The sequence below is a fragment of the Neofelis nebulosa genome, chromosome 3 (genome assembly GCF_028018385.1).
Source record: "Neofelis nebulosa isolate mNeoNeb1 chromosome 3, mNeoNeb1.pri, whole genome shotgun sequence".
NCBI classification, from domain to species: Eukaryota; Metazoa; Chordata; class Mammalia; order Carnivora; family Felidae; genus Neofelis; species Neofelis nebulosa.
The window spans coordinates 6857544-6882941 of NC_080784.1; the positions used below are offsets into that span (position 1 = coordinate 6857544).

At 43.8% G+C, this 25398-nt stretch overlaps 1 protein-coding gene across 3 annotated transcripts in view; it reads left to right on the forward strand.

Moving 5' to 3' along the window:
* The window catches only part of MCPH1 (microcephalin 1), a 273841-nt gene that overhangs the window by 35992 nt on the left and 212451 nt on the right, over positions 1-25398 (forward strand). For all 3 annotated transcript variants that reach the window (XR_009258870.1, XM_058719857.1, XM_058719856.1), the window contains exons 4-8: positions 2457-2544; positions 5639-5753; positions 11644-11787; positions 15457-15543; positions 18064-19683. Coding sequence is in view for 2 of the 3 variants with exons in the window: in XM_058719857.1 (XP_058575840.1) it covers positions 2457-2544; positions 5639-5753; positions 11644-11787; positions 15457-15543; positions 18064-19683 (2054 nt within the window). In the remaining variant the exon portion in view is untranslated. The remainder of the gene's footprint in view (positions 1-2456; positions 2545-5638; positions 5754-11643; positions 11788-15456; positions 15544-18063; positions 19684-25398) is intronic.

Below are 25398 nucleotides of genomic sequence, written 5' to 3' on the forward strand. Positions count from 1 at the left end.
AGTCCAGTGCATCTCTGGTCCAGGTCATCTGAAAACTGAACCTGTCACCTGCTTTGGTGGCCCTGACTGTGGGCATGTCAGACCTACCCCCGTCTCAGAGTCCTTGAGGTGTGAGGAGAGGAGTCCAGTCCCTTGTGGTTTCACAAGCTTCCTCGTTCAGCTTCTACACTCGGCTTTCCTTCTCTGTATTGGCTTTTCAGTTGCCTACTCTTTGTTTCTGTTGGTCTGTGTCGTTTTGTTTTCCTTTACCCTTATTTGACGGAGGTTTTGGGAGCAGGAGAGAAAAATGTATGTGCTCAGTCCATCAGTTTTAACAAGAGCTCAAGAACATCCCATTTTTATTCCTAAATATTGCCCATTCAGATCTGCACCCGGTCCCACATCTTTGGTGAAACCTGTAGCGTCTCCTACCCCCATAGTCCCTGACTGGTCTCCTTGCCCTCAAAGTCCCCGTCCTGGAACTCACCCTGCAGAGTGGCCTGTCAGAGTCCCCCACCTCTCTAGCACCCTGGGGCCCACAGGACGAGGGCTGTCCGAGCTCAGGAGCTTAGCACATGAGGCCATTGGGGTGACCTGTGTGAACTCCTTGTCACTGGCATCATCACTGCAGTGACACCCAGTGGTGTGTGTTTTCCCAGAATTGTCACACTGCTGTTCACTTTGTCACACTTCTTCTGCCTGTTCTGTCCTTCCCGACGGAAGATCTGTGTCCTCCCCAGTGCACTTCCTCATCAGAATTACCCGCCCGTCTGGGGGTCGCCTCCCACCTGAAGCTTCTGACTGCTGTGTATCGCAGCATCACGGGTGCTCCCTCTGGCTTCTGCTCTACCTGTTGTGCTCAGAGTACTGTTTTTGTGCCGCATTCTGTGTTGTGCACTTTTTGCAAACTTCTTTCGTGCCTGGCTTAATTAAAAGACATTTGCATTCCAAATCTGCCTCTGCGTTTACTGTATCGGGATCACAGGTGTCATTTGGCTTTAACCCCATCGTGTGCTAGTGAGAGAGTGAGAAGTGAAAAAGGCAAATGAGGTTTTGTGCTAAAAGTAGTTTTGACCTCACATGCCCTCAGAAGTGTCTTGGGGACCCTAGAGGTCTTCTGACCACCCTTTGAGATTCCTTAAGTCTAGTGATAAATACTCTTGTCAGTGTGGTGCGTAATCTTCCAGACTGCTTACAATGAGAAATACTTTACCATATTATATACAGTATACAGTCCCATATGTCCCTGCTGAAGTTGTGTTTTTGTTCTTAATCTGTTTTAGAGAGCTTTCTATATGAATATGGATATATTTGCCCTATTCTTTTTTTTTTTTTTTGCATTGTATTTTAATTATATTTTCATCTGTCATTTGCATACAGATGTTGAACAGTGACAATCTAATGAAATATGGTCAGAGTTGGGTTTAGGGGCTGTACTTTTAAAAAGACTGAAGCAACAGGTGAAATTATTCTGTTAACATAGGAGTGATCAAAGGCTTTTGATTGGGTTGTGGGGAGATGAGCAAAATGTTATATGCTTCATCTTTCAGTATTAATAATATAAATGAATGGGAAGAGTAGAAAGTATATGTAAGGAGATCATTTAGAAAATTATTGTAATTGTTTAGATTTGAGCACCTGAATGCTTAGAAGTAGGTAATGGTCTGAGGATTCCCAAGACAGGGAGGGAGGTGAAGGGCTGCAGAGCGAGAACGGAATCGCAGGTTGTGGGGCAGACAGGTCTGGGGGGTGGGGCACAGCCCGGAGTAGCTGTCCTCGGCCCACCCTGCTCTCCGGGTGAAACACACAAGACAGAGAACCCAGTTTTGGGGCCAAGATAAACTTGCCAGCCTCGTTTCTTTAGGAACCTTCTATCTCTACATTACTCATTTTTTGTCCTGTTTACTCTCATATTATTCCTTTAGTAACATGTGCTTAAATTGTGTGTGTGCCATGCACTGATCATTTTGAAGGATGTTACTAAAGTTATCGCGGAAAAATTGTGCTTCTTTTACCTGCTGCCTGCTTCTACTCTTACACTCTAAACACTGTGTAGAGAATACTTTGGCAAGTTGAATTTATATTGCCTTTTGTATTTGTTTATAAATGTACTTAATTTATTTTTTAATGTTTATTTTTTAGAGAGAGAGAGAGAGAGAGAGAGAGATCATGAGTGGGGAAGGGGCAGAGAGAGAGGGAGACACAGAATCTGAAGCAGGCTCCAGGCTCCGAGCTGTCAGCACAAGCCCAACGCGGGGCTTGAACTCACAAGCTGTGAGATCATGACCAGAGCTGAAGTCAGACGCCTAACTAACTGAGCCACCCAGGCGCCCCTAGATGTACTTACTTTAAAAGCCACGTCTATTAAAATGGCCTGTGCATTTCTTAAATTGGTAACTGACATATGTGCAGATTTAATGCTATGTGAATTTAACAGAAACAAATGCTCATTATGCTGTATCAATTTAATTATACAGATGCAGGACAGCTGGAGTACATATTGATGAATCACTCTTCCCTGCAGCTAACACCAGGGAACACTTACCAAGCCTAATTAAAAAAAAAGTAAGTATGTGATTTCAATATGGACAGTGGCAACTATGAATTTATTCGTTCTTCTATTCCTAGAAAATGAAACTTTTTAGAATATATTCAAGAGTTGTCTTAAGTATTGCTGCTGCTGGTATTGTTCTTTTCATGTAGCCTTTTTAAGAAAGTTTCAGAAATCATTTATCCTTTCAGTTTGTGAGAAGTGGAAGGAGATGTGTGTGCCCAACAGAAAGCTAAAAGTTGCAAGAGACCAGCAAACATCCAGGTGCTCTGGGAACTACTTCAGAATTCGGTTTGTTATGTCTGCAGCAAAATACCTTTGTTCTGCTGTTTAGCTGGAAAATCTCAAAAGTCTGAAGCAGAAATATCCAAGTTATTTAGTAAATAAGTTGTTTATTGAAAATCTGTGCAGACATAAAGACACGTTGAGGTCTAATCCATATTTGAACTACAGCATTTTCACTCTTATTATTTGAAAACTTTGTAATTTCTTTATTTGAGGGTAAGCTGGTTTACTATGAAACTTGAGTCCCTTTGCGCATGAGAATGCCCGTTGGAGAAGAGATTTGCAGACTTTCTCCAAAGTGAATTAGACAGACCAGAACCATACATTTCCTGTAGATTAGAGAAGACGTTCCCGTGGGTGCCTCAGATTTTCTGTAAATACTAAATCCTCTATCTCCATTCCATTTATGTCAGGCCAGCCAGGATTTGTAGCGCACTGACGGGGTGCACTTAACTCCAGTCTCTGTCTGCCCAGATCTCATTCAGGTATACGTGAAATAGAGTGTGCAAGGCTCTTGACTCTCTGTGATACACTTAGCAATAGCTGTGTCTGCTGCGGTTTTTTGGTTTAATTTTTTTAAATGTTTTTACTTATTTTTGGGGGGGGGGAACGGGCAGAGAGAGAGAGAGAGAGAGAGAGAGAGAGTCCAAAGCAGGCTCTAGGCTCCAGGCTCCAAGCTGTTAGCACAGAGCCTGACACAGGGCTCAAACTCACAAACCCTGAGATCATGACCTGAGCTGAAGTCGGACACTTAACCTACTTAGCCACCCAGATGCCCCTCTGTGTTTGCTGTTTTAAAAATAAAGTACATGTTTTAAAAACACATTAATCATACGAGTGTATTTTCATTGTAAAACACTGAATGTACACAGATGAAGCCAGTACGCACACGCACACATGCGTGCGTGTGCGCGCGTGTTTTGTACGATTGAGGTTCTCCGATGTTACACATATTGTTTGGGAGATTGCTGCTTTCTTCTTCACTTAACAGTGTGTTTTTGACTAGTTCATGACAGCATATGTAGGCCGTCTTCACTTGTCCCTATTGTGCTCTATGGCGTAAATGTGCCTTTCTTGGATTCATGCACCCTTAAATCATTGTGGGTTTTCAGTCAGCACATTGCGTATGTGACATGTTTGAGTTAATTGCTCCAGGTGTAGAATCTAGAGATGAAATTACTGGGTTGAAATGTGCGTGCTCTCTGATGCGAATAGTCGCCCCTCTTTACACAGTGACCACACCTGGATATTACTCATCTTTGTCATTTTTCCTAATATGAGTCCTAAGTCACGACAGCTTATACGCTTTGTTTGCTTGTGCCTGAAAACATTCCCTTTCTCTCTTCTAAGTGCAATTGCAGAGTGAACGTGACTGCAGACCGTAGTCTCTTGGGCTTTTGGAGGAGGGTCTCGGCTTGCCCCTCCCTCACTCTTTCTGCTGCCAGCCTGACCCCCTTCCCTGCTGTTGCGCACACATCCCAAGCGTGTTTGTGATTTAGAGGCGTTACATTTTCTGTTCCCTGTCTGGAAGCTGCTCCCCCCAAACTCCACGATGTGACCATTTTTCTGACTTCGGTGGGGCTTTGTACCCGGGTTCCTTTCTCTGTGAGACCCCCTCTGACTGTCCTCTGTGCTGTGGCAGTTCTCGCCTCTGCCGACTGCCTGGCGCCCCACTCACCTACTGTGCTCCTTTGGTCTGTAGTGCTTTCCCCTTGCTGATGCACAGCAGTCATGGTGGCCGTTATGTAGGGTTCAGTTGCCCGTGAAGATCCGCAGGACTCTACGTGACCGTGCTGGGGAGTCTGTGGAGCACTCGGTGACAGGGAGGCGGGTGGGGGGAGCCTCTTACGGTTTGTGGTCATGTACCCTTGTTGTGAGTGTATTACCTCCCCCAACAGCGGAGCCCTCCCGCTGGTGATAAGCAGAGGACAGGCTTTGAGAATACAAATGCCCCCAGATGCTTTGGACCCTCGGTTACAAAGCAACATTGTTCATCAGTACATTGCATGCTGTGCGTGTACTTCGGGGAAAACAGTTGAGGCCAGTTCCAGGTCTGCTGGAATTAACCCTCCCGACACACATACAATTTATTTTACTTACTAATTATGTTTATTTTCACACATATAATTTATTTTACTTATTAATTGTGGTTTATTTTCTGTCATTCATTAATAAAGCATAAGCTCCTGATAGCAAGAATCTTTTTCTGTTTCAAGACCAGTGCCTGACACAACATTTTTGTTAAATAATGAATGAGAGCAGGATGCTCGGTCAAGAACACGAGTGTAGGTGTGAGAAAATTCACCCAAGACTTTTTGGTTACAAGCCTTGGGCTTCATCCTGTGCGTCACACCTTCTGTGTGTGTTTAGAGCTTTTGGGTTTCACTGGCTGAATAGAATTACTGTGATTTAAAGACAATGGGGCAAGATTAAATAATGGTTCTTTTTTCTGGTAGTTAAAAAATTGCTTTTGTATTTTGTTACTATGTCATAATTTTGGTGGGGGGAGGGGGAGAGATAACAGAGTAACCAAAATAAAGAAAAGACTAATTTCGTTTAAGAATTTTCATGGAAACTAAGAATGCTGGGAGCATGTCAGGAGAAAATGCCTGAGAAAACAGAGCTACTTAGAGCACAGCCTTGTATTTATTCTTAAAATTCTGATATTTTTACAGATGCACAGAAAGAAATGACTGTTGCGATTTCACATGCAGTGCAAGAAGCACCTCTTTAAGATGGTTTTATTTGCAGTGTTATAAAAGATACCAAATGCACATGAAAGGGTTGCAATAAAGTATTCGTTTTTATGTCCTTTTTGCACAGCGTAAGTGTATGCAGCCCAAAGATTTTATTCCTAAAACGCCAGAACATGATAAAAGACTTCAGAAGAAATTTCAGAAAATGGCTACAGAGCTCCAGAGGCAAAAAACAACTCTGGGTGAGTCCAGACAGACAGCGTGGTCCTGGGCCCTTGTTCTGGTGGACGTCTGGTTTCATTTGTCTGATGACCAGTGGCATCCAGGGTGGACACTGGTAAGGGCGGACTCCGTAGGTCCAGCCTGCGGAAGCTTGACCGTGGCTGCTTGTGGGGCCTTGGATTTGAGCTAATCAGCCACGCAGTCTTGGGGTTGCTCACCAAATTGATAGAACTTTTTATTTTCAGGAATCATTATGGAAGAACAGATTTTGACTAAGAAGCCCTATTCTAATAAGTTCCTGTTTATTTCTTTGTTATTTTATATCTGACTTTGTAGTTTTACCTCATACTTGGTGTTTTTGTTTTGTTACTCAAAATAGGCAAATGTTAGATGATACATTCTTTTTTTTCTTTTAATTTTTTTTAATGTTTATTTTTTGAGAGAGAGACAGACAGAGTGAGAGTGAGGGGAGAGCAGAGAGAGAGACACAGAATCTAAAGCAGGCTCCAGGCTCTGAGCTGTCAGCCCAGAGCCTGATGCGGGGCTCGAACCCATGGACCGTGAGATCATGACCTCAGCTGAAGTCGCATGCTTAACCTACTGAGCCACCCAGGTGCCTCAATTCTTTTTTTTTTTTTTTTTAATTTCTCCTTAAATATATATAATTTTTATTTGTCAATTATTCCTCAGTAAAGCTGTAAAAAAAGGAAGAAACATATTTCTATTGTCTTTGAGTTTTCATGATACCTATTTGCAAATTAGCCCACAGTTATATTTTTGTTTTTTTAAAGTTATTTCCTTTTAACTCTGCATTTTGTTTGCTTTTTTGCCTTCAACAGTTTGAATTTTATGTTCATGGGCCAGTTTTCTTTTTAAATATCCTACTTGGAGTTCACAGAGGTGCTTGAATTGTTTTTTCCCCTCTGTGTATCAGTTTCTATATTGTCTATTGACCTTTTCTTTACAGTTCACTAATACGTTCTGCTTCGTGTAATCTGCTATAAAATTCATCTTTTGAGTTCATAATTTTGGTTATTTTATTTTGCAGTTCTAGGGTTTCCCTTTTTGTAATAGATTCTGCTATTCTGATTAAATCACTCACATTTTTTCTTCTTATCTGCAAGATCTTGAACGCCTCTGCTCTGTTGTTTTGTATGTTTTTTTCCTCCTGCCTTTTGTCATCTAGCCCTGTCTCTGTAGGAATGATGGCTTTTGTAATTGAAGGCAAGTCATTAGTTATAAAGTATGTTTGAAACTCTAGGCAATATTACTTTCTTAGATACCGAGTTTCCAGTTTCCTCTGCTAAGCCCACGGAGTAGGCTTTATCTGGACTGATTTGAATAGGAACTTCTCGGATTTTGGTAGGGCTTGGTAGACTTCTGATATGACAGTGATACCAGGCTGTGGCCATCTAGACCTTTCCACTGAGAGCCTGCAGTCGTAACTAGGACCCCTTCCCCTGGCTGGCTCTCAGCTTCCAGGGAAAATAAACCACAGAGAACTTGACATCACACACTGCTTCGCTTTTGGGATCCTGCCTCTTGTAGCTTCAGAGTTTGGCAACTTTCTTGAGGGTGAAATCACATGCGTGAAAGGACTGGATTTCTACTCTGCCTGTTCAGTGGGGAAGCTTTCGGTTTTCTCTTGAGTTTGTTGATACTGACAAACTGTTGGCTCTGTCTTCTCTTTGCTTGTACTTTTATTTCTCAGCAGCTGCTCTCTTCGTGCTCAAAGACCAGACCTTCAGCCTCTTGCCCCAGGCCCTTTAATGATAAATCCTCCTGGGGGTGAAGGCATCCTCTGCTTAGTAGCTGGCCTCTGAGCATTCCCCCTCTCCAGAATCTTGACTCATCTGGTCCTGCTCTCTTCAGTGGTTCCCTGATGCTTTTATGTAGACATCATTTGTAGTTTATATAGCTTTTGTATTTCTTTTTTCTCTGTATAGGCATTACTTGCCTTCAAGATACTCTATTCCTGTCTTGAATTACTTGTAAAACATTACAGCACTGGAACAGTGGCACAATCACTTTTGTTTATGGTTGCACCTTGCACAAGGGTTTTAATAGTCTATATTCACTGTAGAAGATCAGTTACCTACATTTTTCATTTCTGGTAGCAACAGGCTGCTTCTGTGGAATCAAAAAATAGAGACATTTTTGTCCTTAGTGTATTTAGTCATAGAATCATTTCTGGGGTTTTTTTGAAGTCTGATTGGTATAACATACTGGTTTGTGATGTACAGTATAGTGATCCGATGTGTATATTGTAAAATGATCACAAGTCCACTTAACATCTATCACCATACATAGTTATAAAACATTTTTTTCCTCAGGATAGAACTTTCAAGGCCCAGTTTCCCAGCTACTTTCAGTACAGCATTAACTGTAGTCCCCCTGATGTGCATCACACCCCCATGCCTTGCTCGTTTTACAACTGGGAATTTGTGCTTTTCGACCCCTTTCGCCCATTTTGCTCACTCCCCGACTCCGGGCCTCAGACAGCCACCAGTCTGTTTTCTGTATCCATGAGGTTGGTTTTTCTGTTTTTGTTTTCTGATTTTGTTTATAGATTACACATATAAGAGATAACATATAGTATTATCTTTTTCTTTTTTTTTTTTTTTTTTTTTTTAATTTTTTTTTCAGCGTTTTTTATTTATTTTTGGGACAGAGAGAGACAGAGCATGAACGGGGGAGGGGCAGAGAGAGAGGGAGACACAGAATCGGAAACAGGCTCCAGGCTCCGAGCCATCAGCCCAGAGCCTGACGCGGGGCTCGAACTCACGGACCGCGAGATCGTGACCTGGCTGAAGTCGGACGCTTAACCGACTGCGCCACCCAGGCGCCCCTAGTATTATCTTTTTCATTAAATGACTTATTTCACGTAGCATAATGCCCTCAGGGCCTATCCATGTTATCATCAATGGCAAGGTTTTGTTCTTTTTTTATGGTCAAATAATAGTCCTGTGTGTGTGTATACACATACCCACATTTTCCTTAATCCATAGATGGACATTTAGGTTGTTTCCTTGTTTGGCCTTTGTAATTAATGCTGCAGTGAAATGGGCGTGCAGATATATTTTCACATTAGTGTTTTTGTTTCCTTCAGGTAGATTTCCAAAAGTGGAATGCTGGATCATACGGAAGTTCTGTTTTTAGTTTTTTGAGAAACCTCCATAGAGTTTTCCACAACGGCTGCACCAATTTACATTTCTGTCACGAGTGTACAAGAGTTCCTTTTCTGCACGTCCTCGCCAACACTTGTTATTTCTTATCTGTTTAATGATAGCTGTTCTAATATGTGGTTAGAATCTCACTGTGATTTTGATTTGCATTTCCTTGGTGTTGAATGATGTTGAGTGTCTTTTATGTGCCTGTTGGCCATTTGTATATCTTCTTTGGAAAAATGCCTTGTTTAGATCCTCTGCCCATTTTTAAAATTGAAGTTTGTTTTTTTTTTTCTTTTGTTAGATGTATTCTTTTTTTTTTTTTAACTCATTTATTTATTTTGAGAGAGAGAGAGAGTAGGAAGGGCAGAGAGACAGAGAGAATCCCAAGCAGGCTCCAGGCTGTCAATGCTCAACATAGGGCTCGAACTCAGGAACCATGAGATCCTGACCCGAGCTGAAATCAAGAAGAGTTGGACGCTTAACTAACTGGGCCACCCAGGCACCCCTACATGTGTTCTTTTAATGATTTAGAGAAATACTTTAGGACCTCATGAAACTCTAAAGTACTATATGTGTTTTTCGTATTTCTCTTTTTTGCCTTTTCACAACCTAAATTCAGGGTTTCTGACCAGTCCCAACATGCCATTGATGCATGTATGCAATTTCGGTAACTATATAGTGTATAGCATAGAAAAAGGAAACATTCATTTCTCTAGTTTTTTGTTTTAGTGTATGTTGCCATGTCACACATTCTCTGTGTTCTGAAATTTTTTATGTAGAATTATCAAGCGTTGCTTTGAATCTGTCATAGTAACGCAGCAGAATTGACGAACATTTGGCCTGCATGGTGCTGCCAGAAATTGTCCATACACCGTGCCTGTATCGTTCATTCTCGTGCTGAGTCATCCCCTGTCCGAGAGTCAAGTCTTTCTCTTGTGCTGTACTGGTCCCTCCTTTACAGCCTCACTCTGACCGTCCGGTCTGCTGTGCTGCTCCAGCCAGAAACACGCGGTAGTTCTTGATGTCACTTTCTGCCTGATGCCCCTTCTTTGCGAGGATCCTGACTCCTGCTTCCGAGTGATTGCTTGATTCCCTCTAAGCCTGCATCAACCCCATATGAGCCCTTCATGCGGCTCCTTGACTGGGCCCCGTGAGGCACTGTGTCCTTACCATCCGTCAGCTGACTAGGGTCAGAAGGGTGTAAACCAGAAGTCAGGGGGACACCCCACCTAGGGCTTCAGCGTCAACAGTGTCATGGTCAGGAAGCGTCTTTCGGATGAAACCCTGTGTTTAACTTGTCCTGTGGCACAGCGTGGCCTCTGATCCGGTCTCCCCTCCAGCCTCACGGCAGCACCAGACCTCTCTGCCTCCTTCATCCTCTTGCCATTTGGGCCTTCTTCCTACACCAGTGATGCTGGATTTGAAAAGAGTTGGGCAAAGTACTGATAGATAAAAAATCAAATTTATATCTTAATAAAAATCAAAATACTGCAAATAAAAGCTGTTAAAGATACAACTGACATATGTCTGCATATTGTCAAAATTGTAGTTAGAGTTGTTCAGGCTTAAGAGTCACAAAGGAGAAGATACTGAATGATTTTTGGTGGGTTTTTTTGTTTGGTGGGTGAGGGGAGGTGGTCAGAGCCCTAAAGTTCTCTTTGAGCAAGGTACGGATTCCAGAAAAAGGCACACCTGTGCACTGACACACACTTTAGCCCTCATTTCATGGCTGGAGGACTCCTGACCTCAGAGTTCGTGTGTTTGCGTGTGCATGTGTGTGTGTGTGCATGTGTGTTGGAGGTCAGGGAGGCTTGGTGAGTGGTGGTGGTGGTTTCTGTAACCCAGGCTGAAAACTACTGGAAGAGAGAACTTTCCCCGCACACATCTTCGGTTCTCAGCTGGAGATCTATTACCAAAGACAGACTAACAGGAGAAAAGTGTACATGCTTGTACGTTTTCTGTGACATGGGGGCTCTCAAAGGAATTGAAGGCCCAATGCAGTGGTAGAACTTTTGTGCTGACATTGAACAGAGAGGGGCAGCCATGGAAGAATGACATATAAGAAGAACCAAAAGAGAACACGGGTCATTTTAACAAGGTCTGTTTTACAGGATTCTCTTGGCCTCAGCTCCCCATCCCTGGTGATAATGTGCAGGGGGTACAACTCTCAAAGGGGGAGTTTTATCTCCTGTCTTGAGGAAGAAGCTGGGCTGGGGGGTGTCAGAGCGCCTTTCTTCTCACCTGCTGTTATGTGACTACACTTTGCCCATGGTAACCCCTTTGCCAAAGCGGCACCTTTGGGGTGACGTACCCCGCCTCTCCTCACCAACAGTTCAGAGCCAGATTGCGTTCAGGCTTTCCCTTCTCACTAGGTGTGTGAGCCTGGGCACATACAAATAAATTAACTTTGTTTCTTGGTTTCTTCATCTTTAAATTCTGATACCTGCTGCACGGTTTGGGGAGAGGTTGAATGAAATGGCGCACGGATAGTGCTTAGTGCACAGTCCCTGGCAGGTGGGCATTTCTCAGCAGATGTCAGCAGTTTTAGTGCCAGTGTTGATGATCGTGGAGGTGGTAGGCTGATGACAGAGTATTGGCCGTAGTAGGTGATGATGGTGAAGGGGAGGAGGAGGACCGTGGGGATGGGCCGGGGGGTGTTCCCTTGAAATGAATCAGATGGTTGCAGTAAGAAGGCTTTTTTTTTTTTAAGGCTTAAAACTAGATTTTTGTTTACTTTCAGATAATGATGTCCCTGTTCTCTTATTTGAATCTAATGGCTCATTGGTGTACAGTCCAACAATTAAAATGTACAGCGGCCAGCACAACACCATGCAGAAGAGGTTACAGCAGATGAAGGAGAAAAGGGAGAACCTGTCACCTACCTGTAAGTGTGCACACTTTATAAAGGGAGCAGAGCACTTGCCGAGTGAACTGTGGGGGGAAGGTTTTTTCCTTCTTCCCTAGATACTTCATTTGTTTCCTGATTCTAATAGATTTTTACCTCTTTCAGGGTGGACTGTGTTAATATTTTCCTCCAGAAAATCTTAGGCTTCATTAAGATTTTTGAAGCATATGTTTTTTTTTTTTTTTTTTTTTTTTTTTTTAAATTTTTTTTTTTCAACGTTTTTTATTTATTTTTGGGACAGAGAGAGACAGAGCATGAACGGGGGAGGGGCAGAGAGAGAGGGAGACACAGAATCGGAAACAGGCTCCAGGCTCCGAGCCATCAGCCCAGAGCCCGACGCGGGGCTCGAACTCACGGACCACGAGATCGTGACCTGGCTGAAGTCGGACGCTTAACCGACTGCGCCACCCAGGCGCCCCAAGCATATGTTTTAAGCATATATTGGGCATGTATTTTTTGGATGTATAGGTTGAGAATCTATTTTTTGTAGCCCCTTTGTGATTTTTAATATCTTTGGGATTTTTTTTTTTTTTTTTTTTTTTAAATAATAAACCAGGCTCTTCTTTTGAGAGAATTTGCTTTAGACTAATTATCTCCTGCATGAGTTTATGTTTTTCTTTATTTGGGCTATCTTTAAAATTTCCGGTTAAATAACGTGTGAGCACATTTTCATAAAACATTTACCAGCATGTGGCTCATAGTGAACACCCATCTGGATTCCCATCGAATTCTCCTCCGCCCACGGGTAACCCACATTTTAAGTTGGCGTGTTTTTCCACATTGTTTCTGGTGTGGCATACGCCTACGTGCACAGGCTTCTGTATCTTTCTGTGTGCTGTGGACCTGTAGTCTTTCTTCACCTAAATTGAATCTGGCATACCTATTATTTTAAGCCTTTTTTTTTTTTAACCTTACAAGTGGCTTGGAGGTTTTTTCCAAATCAGTAGGCATGGACCCTACTTCTCCCTTTCTTTTCTTTTCTCTTTTTAAGATGCTGCAGAGTAGTTTAGAGTTTGGATACTGAATCGTCTGTTAGTGGAGGTTTTCCCAATTTTTCTTTATTAGAGATAGTACTGCAAGTCTTTATTCTTCTTAAATTGCATGGTATGGTTCTTGTGTTTTGTTTAACCATTTTCCTATTTGTGGTCATAAGGCTTTCCATTTCCTGTTCACTGTTACAATCCGTATGCCAGTAGACCTGCTTCTCAGTAAATCTGTGTAGTCCTGTGTATTTCAATAGTATTAATTCATAAAGATGGAATTTAAAATTTTTGCCTTTCAAAATGGCATTTTACCGTCGCCCGCTGTTTATGAGCCAGTTTCTCCAGGTTTGGGAAAATGGTGTGATTCTGTATCTTTTTCAGTTTGGGATAGAAAAACCGCATTTCTTTGTTTAATTAGCTTTCAAGGTTACTTTTTATGAGAGGAACGTATTTTTATGTTATTGATTCTATCAGTAATTACAACTTTTGCATTATCTTTGTGAATTACATGTTTTTGTCCAGTTGCCTGTTTTTCTGATTTGTAAGGGTCTTTTTTATATCATGCACAATAATCGTCATATGTTGCAACATTTTCTTGTGGCTAGCCTGGAGCCCAGTGTGCATTCGTAGTAGGAACTCAGTAAATATACTGTTGATTGAAATACTCAAAATCTTTTGTTTTCTCATTTAACATGCAGTAACTTTTATGAAGCAGAAACAGTACATTTAATGTAGACAAATCTGTTCGTTTTTTCCTTAGGGCATCCAGGATTCCCCTGACGCTCAGAACTCCCCCACCACAAGGTTTTAAAATTGTTGTGTGTCTTTTCCTGTTACCTTTATGGTTTATTTCAGCCTATCTTGAATTTATATTTGTATGTGAATGTGCAGTGGGCACCTGTATCGGTTAAGGTTAGCTTTGGCCGCGTGTAACAAACAAAACCAGTGGCTCAGATTAGATACAGGTGCGTGTTTCCGCCACATCAAAGGAGTCCTAAGCACAAGTCATAGGGTGGCTATTCCGTGGTTTTCAAGAGTCTTGTGTCTCATTTTTCTGCTTAGTCTTCTTTGGTGCCTGGCTTCCGCTTTAAAATGTCTGTGCCTCCCAGCTGAGCTAGCTTCCTGTGGGCAACCTGGTATACCAGAAGTTCGATCCAATAGGACTCAGTCTTACAGCTCTTCTTGGTTGTAAGCATTTATGGCTAGAGAACTGTAGAGGCAAAAAACGACTCCATATAATCCAAGAAATAAAGCACAGTCCTTTGTATTGTGTTCATCCACGTAGTTTGATTTGCCTGATGACCAGTGTCACCCAGGATGACAGCCAAGGGGGACTGTAGTAGATTTAGCCTGAGAAGGAGACTACAAACAAGGCTGAAAACGGTCTTTTACGAGAGCGTGGCTACACTGACAGAATGAGGTTTCTGTTGTTAAGAGGAGGGGGGCGTGGATGTGGAGCTAGGGAGCGAGCATTGTTCCGCTCACTGTCTCATCACGTGTATACTTTATATGCCTCAAGCGTTGTGCCGTTACTTTGCGGTGTGAATTCTGGCACTTGACTGCATCCAGCACAGCTCAGAATTCAACATCTGAAACACTTCTCTCTGTGCTCACCTCTGTTATCTTGGTTTAAATTGTCTGCTTATGTTTCCTCAAGAAAGCATGCTGTGAGGCTCTTTAACAAACATCTTTGGGTATGAGACCAAAACATCTTTCTTGTTTCTGGTTTGTCGTCTGCACAGCCTTTGAAGATGATATTTGTGTCCTTACTTGTTAAGTGATTGATGTCCTGGATTTTTTCTGTGAAATCTCTGAGGTTTCTCATCCTTGACACTATCGACATTTTGGGCTGATAAATTCTTTGTTGAGGGCACGTGAGGGGTGGTGGGAAGGTGCTATCCTGTGACTGGCAGGGTGTCTCGCAGCATCCCTGGCCTCTGCCCACTCACTGCACACCAGCAGTATTCAGGTCACACCCACGTGACATCCAGTGATGTCTGCAGACGTGACCGTCACCCGCTGGGAGCCAAGATGCCCAGGGCTTAGAACCGCTGCTCTAGTTACAGGGCTAACTGTTGCTTCTAGAAGAAGGAGCCTTGACTATCAGACAACAAGATGAATTGAGAATATTTGTTTACCTGTGTTGGGCTTCTGCTTAGGCCCAGGCAAACTAACTTTTCAAAATCTCTTCTAACTCTAATTATCCTAAATTTAATCCTTTTTATAACATGATTTATGTAGGGGCTCCTGGGTGACTCAGTTTAGCATCCGACTTCAGCTCAGGTCATGATCTCACAGTCCGTGAGTTCGAGCCCCACGTCAGGCTCTGTGCCGACAGCCCGGAGCCTGGAGCCTGCTTTGGATTCTGTGTCTCCCTCTCTCTCTGCCCCTCCCCTGCTCATGCTCTGTCTCTCTCTGTCTCAAAGATAAAAAAAAATAAAATTAAAAAAACATGACTTATGTAGATTAGTTTTTACGAATCTCACCATCTGCAGTAGATTTGAGTAAGAGTTTTCTGTGCTTACCGTTTTGTAGTAAGTCGGGAGTGTGAACTAACAGGCATAAATCGATGTTGGTGTGGTGTGGGAGAGCAGAACCAGTGGGTTTGCCGTGGGCTCCCACGAGTCAGAGGTGCATCTGATGAAGGGTTCGGTTATGTTTTCAGCTTCCCAGCTGCTTGAGAAGTCTCACGATGACCCATTTAAGTCCCCGTGTGAAGCTTGGAACCTTTCACGTGATACTTTGTGTTCAGGTAAAGTTATTTTCTTTTCTGTGATGTATTTAAACTTTGAGAATATTATGATTTTCGTATTTGGAGTTTCTTCTGATGTGAAGAACAGCTAAAAACTAGAATTCATGAATTTCGCTGGAATTAGGTAATAAAAAATAGGTATTGTAATGCAATTAGCATATGAGAAATTTCATCAGTTAAATCACCTGGGATTCCAACAGTTTTTCTCCCAGGCATTTGCTCTCTTGGCACAGAAACTATTGCTCAGTGTTTAAAAAAAAAATCCATGCTATAAGTACTATTTCGCATGCATTGTAGACTGTGTTACTGACAACACAGGGCTGCTCGTTTCACACCATATATCATGACTACAAGGAGTGTCCGTGAGGTGTGGAAAGATCATTGAGAAATTTAGAAGATAGATGGATTTCTGTTTGGAAGCAGAGTATTGGAGGGGCTCTTGGGGGGCTCAGTCGGTCAAGTGTCTGATTTCGGCTTAGGTCATGATCTCACGGTTCGTGAGTTCGAGCCCCACATCGGGCCCTGTGCTGACAGCTTGGAGCCTGGAACCTGCTTCGGATTCTGTGTCTCCCTGTCTCTCTGCCCCTCCCCTGCTTGTGCTCTGTCTCTCTCAAAAATACATAAACAATGAAAAAACATTTTAGCCAAGTATTAGAATAGAATTAGAATTATATATTATACATACACCTTTTAAATGTGGAAGCCTGTGTTATGCTTTGAATGATCATTTTTCATGCTTATAGCTTTCCTTTGAGTACATTTTAAGAAATGTGATATAACCACCTAGTTTTAGCTGACAGTAGGGCCCAAATAAGAATCAGTGACCCCCGCAAAGAGCTAACTGTTCAAAGTGCTTGAAATGTTACAGAATATCCTATGAAAGTCACAGCAGGGATAGATGACAGAACAGTGTGGAAGTATTAGGAGTTTAAACTACAGCTCCCTTTCATGTGTGGCTTATTTTTTTTTTTTTTAAGTTTATTTATTTATTTTGAGAGAGAGAGCTCAGGAGAGGCAGACAGAGGGGGAGAGAGAATCCCAAGCAGACTCTGTGCCATCAGCGTGGAGGTGGAAGCGGGGCTCGAACTCACGAACTGTGAGATCCTGACCTGAGCCGAAATCAAGAGTCGGATGCTTAACCAACTGAGCCACCCAGGGGTCCCATGTGTGGCTTATTTTATAATCTGTTTGGTGTGTGTTGGAATTATTTACCCATTTATCTTAAATAATCTCTTTTTATTTCACACTTGATGGATTTATTTTACGTAAGTTGGACACAAGTAATAGTATGTAACACAGATTTCATTTTTCCTGTGTCACAGGTGCTGTTCTGGGTATCTTACATATTGTGTTTCATTTAACTCCCCCACTAGCCCTACTAAATGGTTACCCTTGTCACCCCCATTTTGTTCACGAGAAAACTAGGCCAGCGAGGTCAAGCAGCTCGTAAAAGTTCATAGAGTTTGTGATTGGCCAGTCCAGGACCTGAACCTAGGCAGTGTGACCTCAGAATTTATGCCCAATGACATGTCTCACTGCTTGTCAGCTTTTTGAAAAGTGTGCTAAGCATCTTCAGCTGCTGGTATTAAAAGTGTCCTCTGTTTCTTGCTCCTGACTTAGGGACACACAGGCTCCTTGACTCGGTGTGGGTACAGCGCCTCCCTGCCCTGTGGGCTTTGCTGCTCCCTGTGGATCACCTCTGTGGGGCTCGAGGCCTCAGATGCCAGAAAATAGTGTCTGTGCACTGGGAACTTCCAGTTTAGTGAGAGGGACAGATAGGAATAATAAGAACACTAGGACACCTGCTTTTGGGAAATTCAGGCAGCATTCTGCGTACTAGAGGAGGATGTGTGCAACCAGACCTGGTGCAGCGGGAGGGTTCAGAGATAGGCACGTTCGAGGGGTGGGGGGAGGGTTTGAAGGACGGATAGGAATTACCCAGATTAAAGTGTGGGGTGAAGGCAGGGCCTGGAGGGACACACACGCTTGCAGTTTTCGGGAGACAGGGGGCGGTCAACTTAGCACTACTCTCGAGAAATGTACAAGACACAAGGGAGGACAGCACCCTACCATCTACCTGGTGGTTCACTGTTGGATATAAATACAACATGAGGCTTTGAGTGGAGGACTGGGGGTCGGTGGGCTGTGTTCACGAAAGGCTAGAACTTGACCTAGACCATGGTGTTAGTCCTAACCTTTTAGAATGATTGACCTTCTTGAGAATTGAACAAGGTGCCAATGCTCTTTCTGAAAACATGTGCACATGCATGTGAATGTACAGAAGGTGAGCGTGATGGTGGTGGAGGTCTGTCCCTGCCTCCCGCCCCCCGTGCCGTCCATGCGCACGCTGATGCCTGGGTTTGTTAGGGAAAAATGCTGGTCCTAAAGGGGTCCTCAGGTGGATGTGGTTGATACTGTCTTTAACCAGTAGCTATGTTTAAGATGTATTGGTTAACTGAAAATTACTTCTGTAATAATTGAAAGCATCTTAAAAGTTAATTCTTTATTGATGTTTTCCAGATGAATCCTTTGCTGGTGCCCTGGACTCATCTTTTGACAATCTTTCTGGAAACTCAGGGTCTGGAAGTCAGGAGAGGAGAGTGGGAGAAGTCGTTGATGAAAGCAGAAGTGGTGTGTGTGTTTCTTCACCTGCACCGAAGACCGGTAGTGTTCATTCGTCGGCACCTCCTGGTCCTTCAGCTTCACCGAAGACCGGTAGTGTTCATTCGTCGGCACCTCCTGGTCCTTCAGCTTCACCGAAGACCGGTAGTGTTCATTCGTCGGCACCTCCTGGTCCTTCAGCTTCACCGAAGACCGGTAGTGTTCATTCGTCGGCACCTCCTGGTCCTTCAGCTTCACCGAAGACCGGTAGTGTTCATTCGTCGGCACCTCCTGGTCCTTCAGCTTCACCGAAGACCGGTAGTGTTCATTCGTCGGCACCTCCTGGTCCTTCAGCTTCACCGAAGACCGGTAGTGTTCATTCGTCGGCACCTCCTGGTCCTTCAGCTTCACCGAAGACCGGTAGTGTTCATTCGTCGGCACCTGCTGGTCCTTCAGCTTCACTAAAGACCGGTCGTGTTCATTCGTCAGCACCTCCTGGTCCTTCAGCTTCCCTGAAGACCGGTAGTGTTCATTCGTCGGCACCTGCTGGTCACCTCAGCCAGTTAACTCCTCAGAATCCCTCGGGCCGTCTTTCAGAACAAGAAGTAAGTCGGCAGAGGGATCCTGCGGGTGAAGCGGTCACCCCTGACACGTGGTCCAGGGGAGCACCCAGGGAGGTGTTTGGCATGAAACACGGTCTGCCCCCTACGTTATCTGCGACAGAACGCCAACCTTGGGGACATTCACAATCTGAGAGCTCCTCGGCGAAGAGAAGAAGAAAGTCTGAGATCTCAGATTCGTCCCCGACAGGAAGACTAAAGAAGAGATGCCGTGGGAAACCCGGCGTGTCGCAGGAGTGGCTCCTCACGTCGGGGGACCGCCTGCACTTTGGGCCTGGGGCTGCCGCCCAGGCTCCTGGCTGCGGCGTGTCCTCGTACGACGATTACTTTTCACCTGACAACCTCAAGGAGAGGAGCTCGGACGGTCTTCTCCCCGGGTGTCAGTCGTCAGCGGGCCCTGCTCTCTTCATCTGCAGAGGCCTCTCTCGGGGGGAGAGAAGGAACATACTGCAGACGTCTGACTTCTCCTGCATTGGGAAGAATCCCAGCCCAGCCCCCACGAGCGATTTAACGGCACAAAGTCGCCTCAGTCTTGAGAAACCCACACGTGACAAAGCAAACGCAGCGTGGGCTTGCCTGGCCGCTGAGGAAGCCGCAGGGAGTCGTCCGCAGGCTGGTGCTCAGAGAGGGGAGGGCACGCGCCCAGATGGCACAGATTCTCCGGTCCACGATGCACTGCCTGCTGCGGACGGGCTCGGCGGGAAAGGACCTGACGGGGACTCACGTCCCCTGGAAGGGGGCAGCGCGGGAGCCAGAGAGCTGATGGAGGCGGGGAGCGTGCAGAAAGAAGACCGCCCTCGGACGAAGCGGGAGTCCTGCGGTGGAACGCAGCCTGACGACCGGCTGGGTTTTGTAGGAGGCTGCACCGCGGACACCTCCGCCGAACAGAGGGAAGATGTGTCCAGAGGATGCAGTGAAAGTACGTGAATCTCCTTTTCCAGGTGTCTTGGTTACGGGAATATGGGACGGTGTGTCCGTCTTGTGAAGTCACCACAGCCTTTTCGTAATTAAAGTGTTTGCTTTTTTCCTTTTTTTATTTTTAAAGAACGGGTGTTTGATGTTTTCCAATGATAGATTCTTTAGGAGAAGGTGGCTCACCGCCCTGTGGTATTTCTAGGCTCATTGGTCCAATCTGCTGTTAGGAATACGTTTCTCCGAGCCTTTCCACGTGGGTGACGAGTGAGTGAAGCCTGACGTGCGAAGTCACCCAGAGCAGGTGCTCCCCTGTTTGCGTGCAGCCTCCTCCTGGAACATGGCTGGCGTGCAGACAGGCGTTCTGACGGAGGGTTTGAACATGTCTCTGCTCACAGGACTGAGGCTCTTGATGCTAGAAGGATAGTAAGGCAGTGTGAGCATTGCTTCCACCAGGAAAAGAGAAGGTACGAGAAAGGAAGTGTGGAAATATGCTAGCAGTATTTATTTTGAAGAAACTTGGGGCAATGTTAGTTATAAAGAAAAATGTTTTTAACGTTTTTGCTCAGGGTAAGTTTATCGTAACAGGCCTCGTTGGCTTCTATTTAAGTTTGCTTTAAGCTGTGATTTAAATAGACTTTTATTTCTGTGTGTAATTTAACTGTAGCCATCGTAATAAACTGTGTAACTGTAGCAAAAGTAGCAACAATAGAAGACATTTTATTTTACACTTTGATTACAAGCACAGATAAATTTCAGCAATCAAAAGTGATGAAATCTTGAACTTTAACCATGTTTACCGAACGATGAAGCTGAAATTTCCTCAAGACTAACTTTATTCTCGATTGTTTGTCTGCTTACCCTATGATTTTAACTAACCTTCTCAAGATGCAGAAGTTATAGGGGTTGAAATAATAACTGCTGTAGATCTTTTCCTTGGGTATAAAGTCCCCAGAATAGCCTCACAGAGGATTAGTTTTGTATATTTTTAATATCTTAGCTTTCCGAAAACATACAACATTTGACAAACCATATCTTACGTTGTGTTAGCCTCAGTACGTGTTTTCAAAATATTTATTTTAAAATCATGTTGACTCTAAGGTTAATATAAAACAGTAGATATATAGAATTATTTTGGTAGTTAAGAGTATCCTGTTCTTAAAGCTTACATTCTCATTTTCTTTGGTTTTTATCTTGTTTATTTTTAAAGCCTTTGAATAATATTTAATGATGTGAAAATATAAATTCGGGGGACGAAAGGCTGGTTGCAGACATGAGGCGCACCCCGCAGCCCCGACGTCGTTCAGAAAGAGCGCGGTTGTCCCTGCAGGCGGGATGTTGTAGCACTTTCCCCCGCGTCCACAGTCCCCTGGGGCCTGGAGCACGTGGAAAACCCAGAGGGGCCAGCACTGGGCACTCCAGGGGACTGCAGATGTTGGCCTCATCTGATGTGGGCTGTCACACAGTGGCGTGCAGCCAGGGCCCTGGTGTGACCGAACTTCACTCCGAGAAACAAACGTTGTATGCCCTCTAATGTAAGGATGTCTTGTAGGGTCACTTTGTTTGATGTCATTCCACAAAGACAGAAAATCATTGCATTGAAGGGCTGGAGAGACTTCTGTATTGTCTAGCCTAAACCAAATCCCTTTGTTTTGTTGTGATAAAATCAAGACCCACTGATGGGTTTAAATTGCCTGTTACCAGCTCAGCCGGTGTCCCACCTCTGTCTGGGAACCTGCCACGGGGGTGGAAGCACAGAGCCTGCAGCTTACTCTAGACCTTGCTTGTGTGCTCACTTGTGGAGCAGGAAAAATACTCTGTACGTGAAGCGGTACCTCCAAGTCTTCTATGTTGAAATAAAAGTCTTTTTTCAATTTCTGCTTTCAGTTCACTTGTACTCATTGCCCTTGTCGGTATGGAAGGTAGAAGGTGTGCACTAAAGGTTACAAGCACAAGTTACAGAAAGAGTCAGTAATAAACGTGAGGAGAACAGGAACAGAGGGAGAAACTTTTAATTTTTTTTTAAATAATCTCTGAAATCATATTAACCAGTAATTTTTTCATTTTAGACTTTTATTCTCTAATTTTATGAACAATTTTGTAAACAAGTATATGCTCGCAGTAACAGGAGTTGCTTCGAGTAAACGTTGCTCTCCTTCTCCTCGGGTACCTCCTCCTGTGAGTTCCCATGACAGCTCTCAGCTGTGCACCTGTTGTGTCCCAGGCACTTGTCTAGTTTGCTGGAAGATGTCAGAGAAGCAAACAGTGTGTGCCCTGCATAGAGGTCATGTTCTAGTGAGGAAGACGCAGTGGATGAAGGCAAGCATGACGTCAATCAGTGAGCCTGATGATACACAGCACCACAGCAGTGCGGGCAGTTAGATAAGGTGACCTGAGACCTCAGACCAGACATCGCAGAGCCGGTAGTCCTATGACTGCTTGAATCATGTTTCAGCCTGAGGAAGCAGCAAGTACAAATGCCCTGGGGTAGAAAGTGCTTTTGCAGGAACTGCACCGAGGCCAGTGCAGCTGCAGCTCCTTGGGCTGAAGGAAGCCTGGGAGGAAATGAGCTAGAAAGACGGCCAGGAGCCAGATCCCCAGGGCTCCAGTACCTGACTTGGAGTGGTTTGGTTTTGTTTTGAAGTGTGATTGAGAAGCCCCTGGGGGTTTTAAACAGGGGAGTCACCAGATGGGCTTTCTCAGTTGCACGTCACCCTGGATGCTTCGTGAACCAACTGGTTGTGGAGCATCTGCCAGAGGCAGTTGCTGTCACTGGTTCACTGTAATTCCTTCGAGACTCTGTGTGTGTGTGTGTGTGCGCGCGCGCCCAGTGAGGGTGTGAGGGTAGATGTTACAAAGGGGTTTTATTGCAAAAATAGGATTATACCATCTTGTTGCCTTAAGGTTTGCTTTTTTAAAATGTCAGATATTTCCATATCAGTATCAATAGAGCAATAGATTTACTTCATTCTTTAGTCCATTTCAGGGGTCCGCAGATTTTTTCTGTAAGGAATCAGATCGTAACTATTTCAGGCTTTGTGGACCAGAAAGCAAAATCAAGACACGTGGCTATTTACACAAAGAGAAGAAAAGACTTTTTTACAAAATTTTTATTGACAAAACTCAGATATTTTGAGTGCAGTTTTTTTGTAATACAGGCCTAATGAGAAGAACAGAATTCTGTTTTTTGGGAGTGGAATTACTTTTCTCTTGATTGGGGTTCAGATGGAGCATTCGTATCTTCAGAATGGATTGCAAACATTTATTGAGGCAGATGTACAATAAAATTTTATGTTTTCCTTTCAAACACGCCTTTTCAGACAGATAGGTACGGCCAGATACTGATATCAGCCCATAAGCAGATGGTTTCCATCAAGCACATTCATCGTATATAAGGCATTTATGGAAATCTGTGAGACTTTTCACTTGATACGTGCCTTTTAGTGTGTCTTACACAGCAAATTAGTCACTTCCAACGAACATAGGTGGAAGCTTGTCAGTTGTGCAGTCGAGTGGACGTCAAAATAAATTCCCTTTGTTCTTGCATCAGGGTCTAAAAAACCCAGAAATAGGTGCAGCTCGGGTGCAGGAGTTCTGTCCACGTCGAATTTGCATGGGATGGAGATGTCACGTAACGTTTTCACTTCGGACGGAAAGTGTAGAGAGCTGCCTGACGTGACTCACCTGTTGAGACGGCTTTCCAGCGGCCGTGCCGCCGCTAACCACGGACCTTCCAACCACCTCCCGAAATTGGTTTCAATTGTCAAGTAGCTGCCTGGTCATCTTGAAGTAGCTCACGGTCAGCTCCTACTTGTTTCTCAATGGCAAAGGTGGCTCGGGGTTCCAGTGAGGCCAAATGGCCGTTGGCAAAAGCGGAAGGAAATTCTTTTCGTAGCCACACCTTCACTCTTGTCCACTGGTTCAATGGATAACCTTCTTCTTTGCTGTCCTTGAAAAAAATCTTACCTGTCACTACAGACACGTGCCATATCCCAGCAGTTTGGTCACGTACAACTATTGGATTCTTTTTCGTAAGTAATACAAGTGTCGGAGGCTGGTGAAAGTTGGCACTCCTCGTCTCAGACACACAGACGTTTATTGAACGTTTATTGGCACGTAGGTGGAGAACTGTCCACAAAGCAAACTGTATGCTAAACTCACCGGTCTTGTCCATCAGATGAACCTTCCATACCTTGCCTGAAATACATACAAGCCGCCTACAAGATTCTAGGGTGACGTTTCTGTAACCTCGTCAGCGTCAGGCCACCAGATCTACTTTGACCCTGCGGTTTGTCATACGGCCATTTAGGGGACCAAGTCTTGAATATTATCACCCCCAGGAACACAAGCTGTGGCTTTTGCTTGATTATTACGCCCTATTCATGCATGGGTGGGGGGACCCCCTGTAATATATTAGCCAGTCCAGTTTTCTTGAATCTATGGATTCAACCAGAGAAAGGGTTATGCTGATTGACAAACTGATGACCCCACCAAGTATAACTCATTTCTTTGATCTATTTTGCCAGTTAGCAAAAGGTCTAATAATAATTGGGCAGAAGGATTTCTAGGAGTTGTCTCTTGAGTGTGGTATTTGTTAACCTGTTAACTGACCACTGGAGTGGGTGTTTGGATGGAGGTAAATTAGCACACATACGTCATATCGTACAGTCCCTGCTGAAGTAGATATTTTAAATCGCACTACAGCCTTCATAATACAGCGCTGTTCTGTCTTAGTGCATTAATCCCAGAGATGGAAATAACAAATGGTGTCTGTGGTGACTTCAGTTGGTTCGGGGCCATTGCCTCTTGGTTGGGAAGGAATTACAAGGCTTCATCCTGACTTTGAAGGAAAAAGTAGCATAATGAATAGTAGTGTCTGCTTAGACAATGATTAATATGGTTCAATATGGGCTTTAGAGGCAGAAATGCTATGTGATTTGTAAAAGGTACATTTTTGTGTATTTCTTCATAATTCATAATCCTAAGGTAGAGAAGTGTTTTTTTATTTCAGGTATGTTTTGCAACCAAATGAGAAAGTTTGATAATCTTACTGATGTATTTTACATTTCATTGAATCAGTAGGAGATATACTATTTTTTTTAATTGAATTAAAAATATTTCACATATACCTAGTAAGAACTCAGCCCATCAAATCATAGGCATTTAGATATTATTCAATATTTCACATATTCTGAGTATTCATTCAAGAGAAATTGTGAATTACTATTGTATCAAATACATAGGTATACATAAACACGTGTTTCTTGAATATTTTTTTTAAATTTTATTTATTTTGAGAGAGGGAGGGAGAGAGTGAGGGAGGGACAGAGAGAGAGAGAGAGAGAGAGAGAGAGAGAGAATATCCTGAGCAGGCTCCACACTGCCAGTGCAGAGCCCATCGCAGGGCTTGAACCCCATGAACTGTGAGATCATGACCTGAGTGAAACCAAGAATTGGGCACTTAACCAACTGAGCCACCCAGGTGCCCCTTAAATACTTTAAATTGAAGAGTAATGACTGCATCTTTTGACAATTCAAGTAATACACGTGTTTTGAGAAGACTGTTTCTCTCAACCCTCTCTCCCAGACCTGCCAGTACACTCACTGGAGGTAAGCAACCCAACCACTCAATGTGGGTTAGTCAGCCTTAACAGAAAGGCTGGCCATAAGGAAGGGATTACAACCTGTTGATTGTTTGATTCTTTTCATCAATTCATTTATT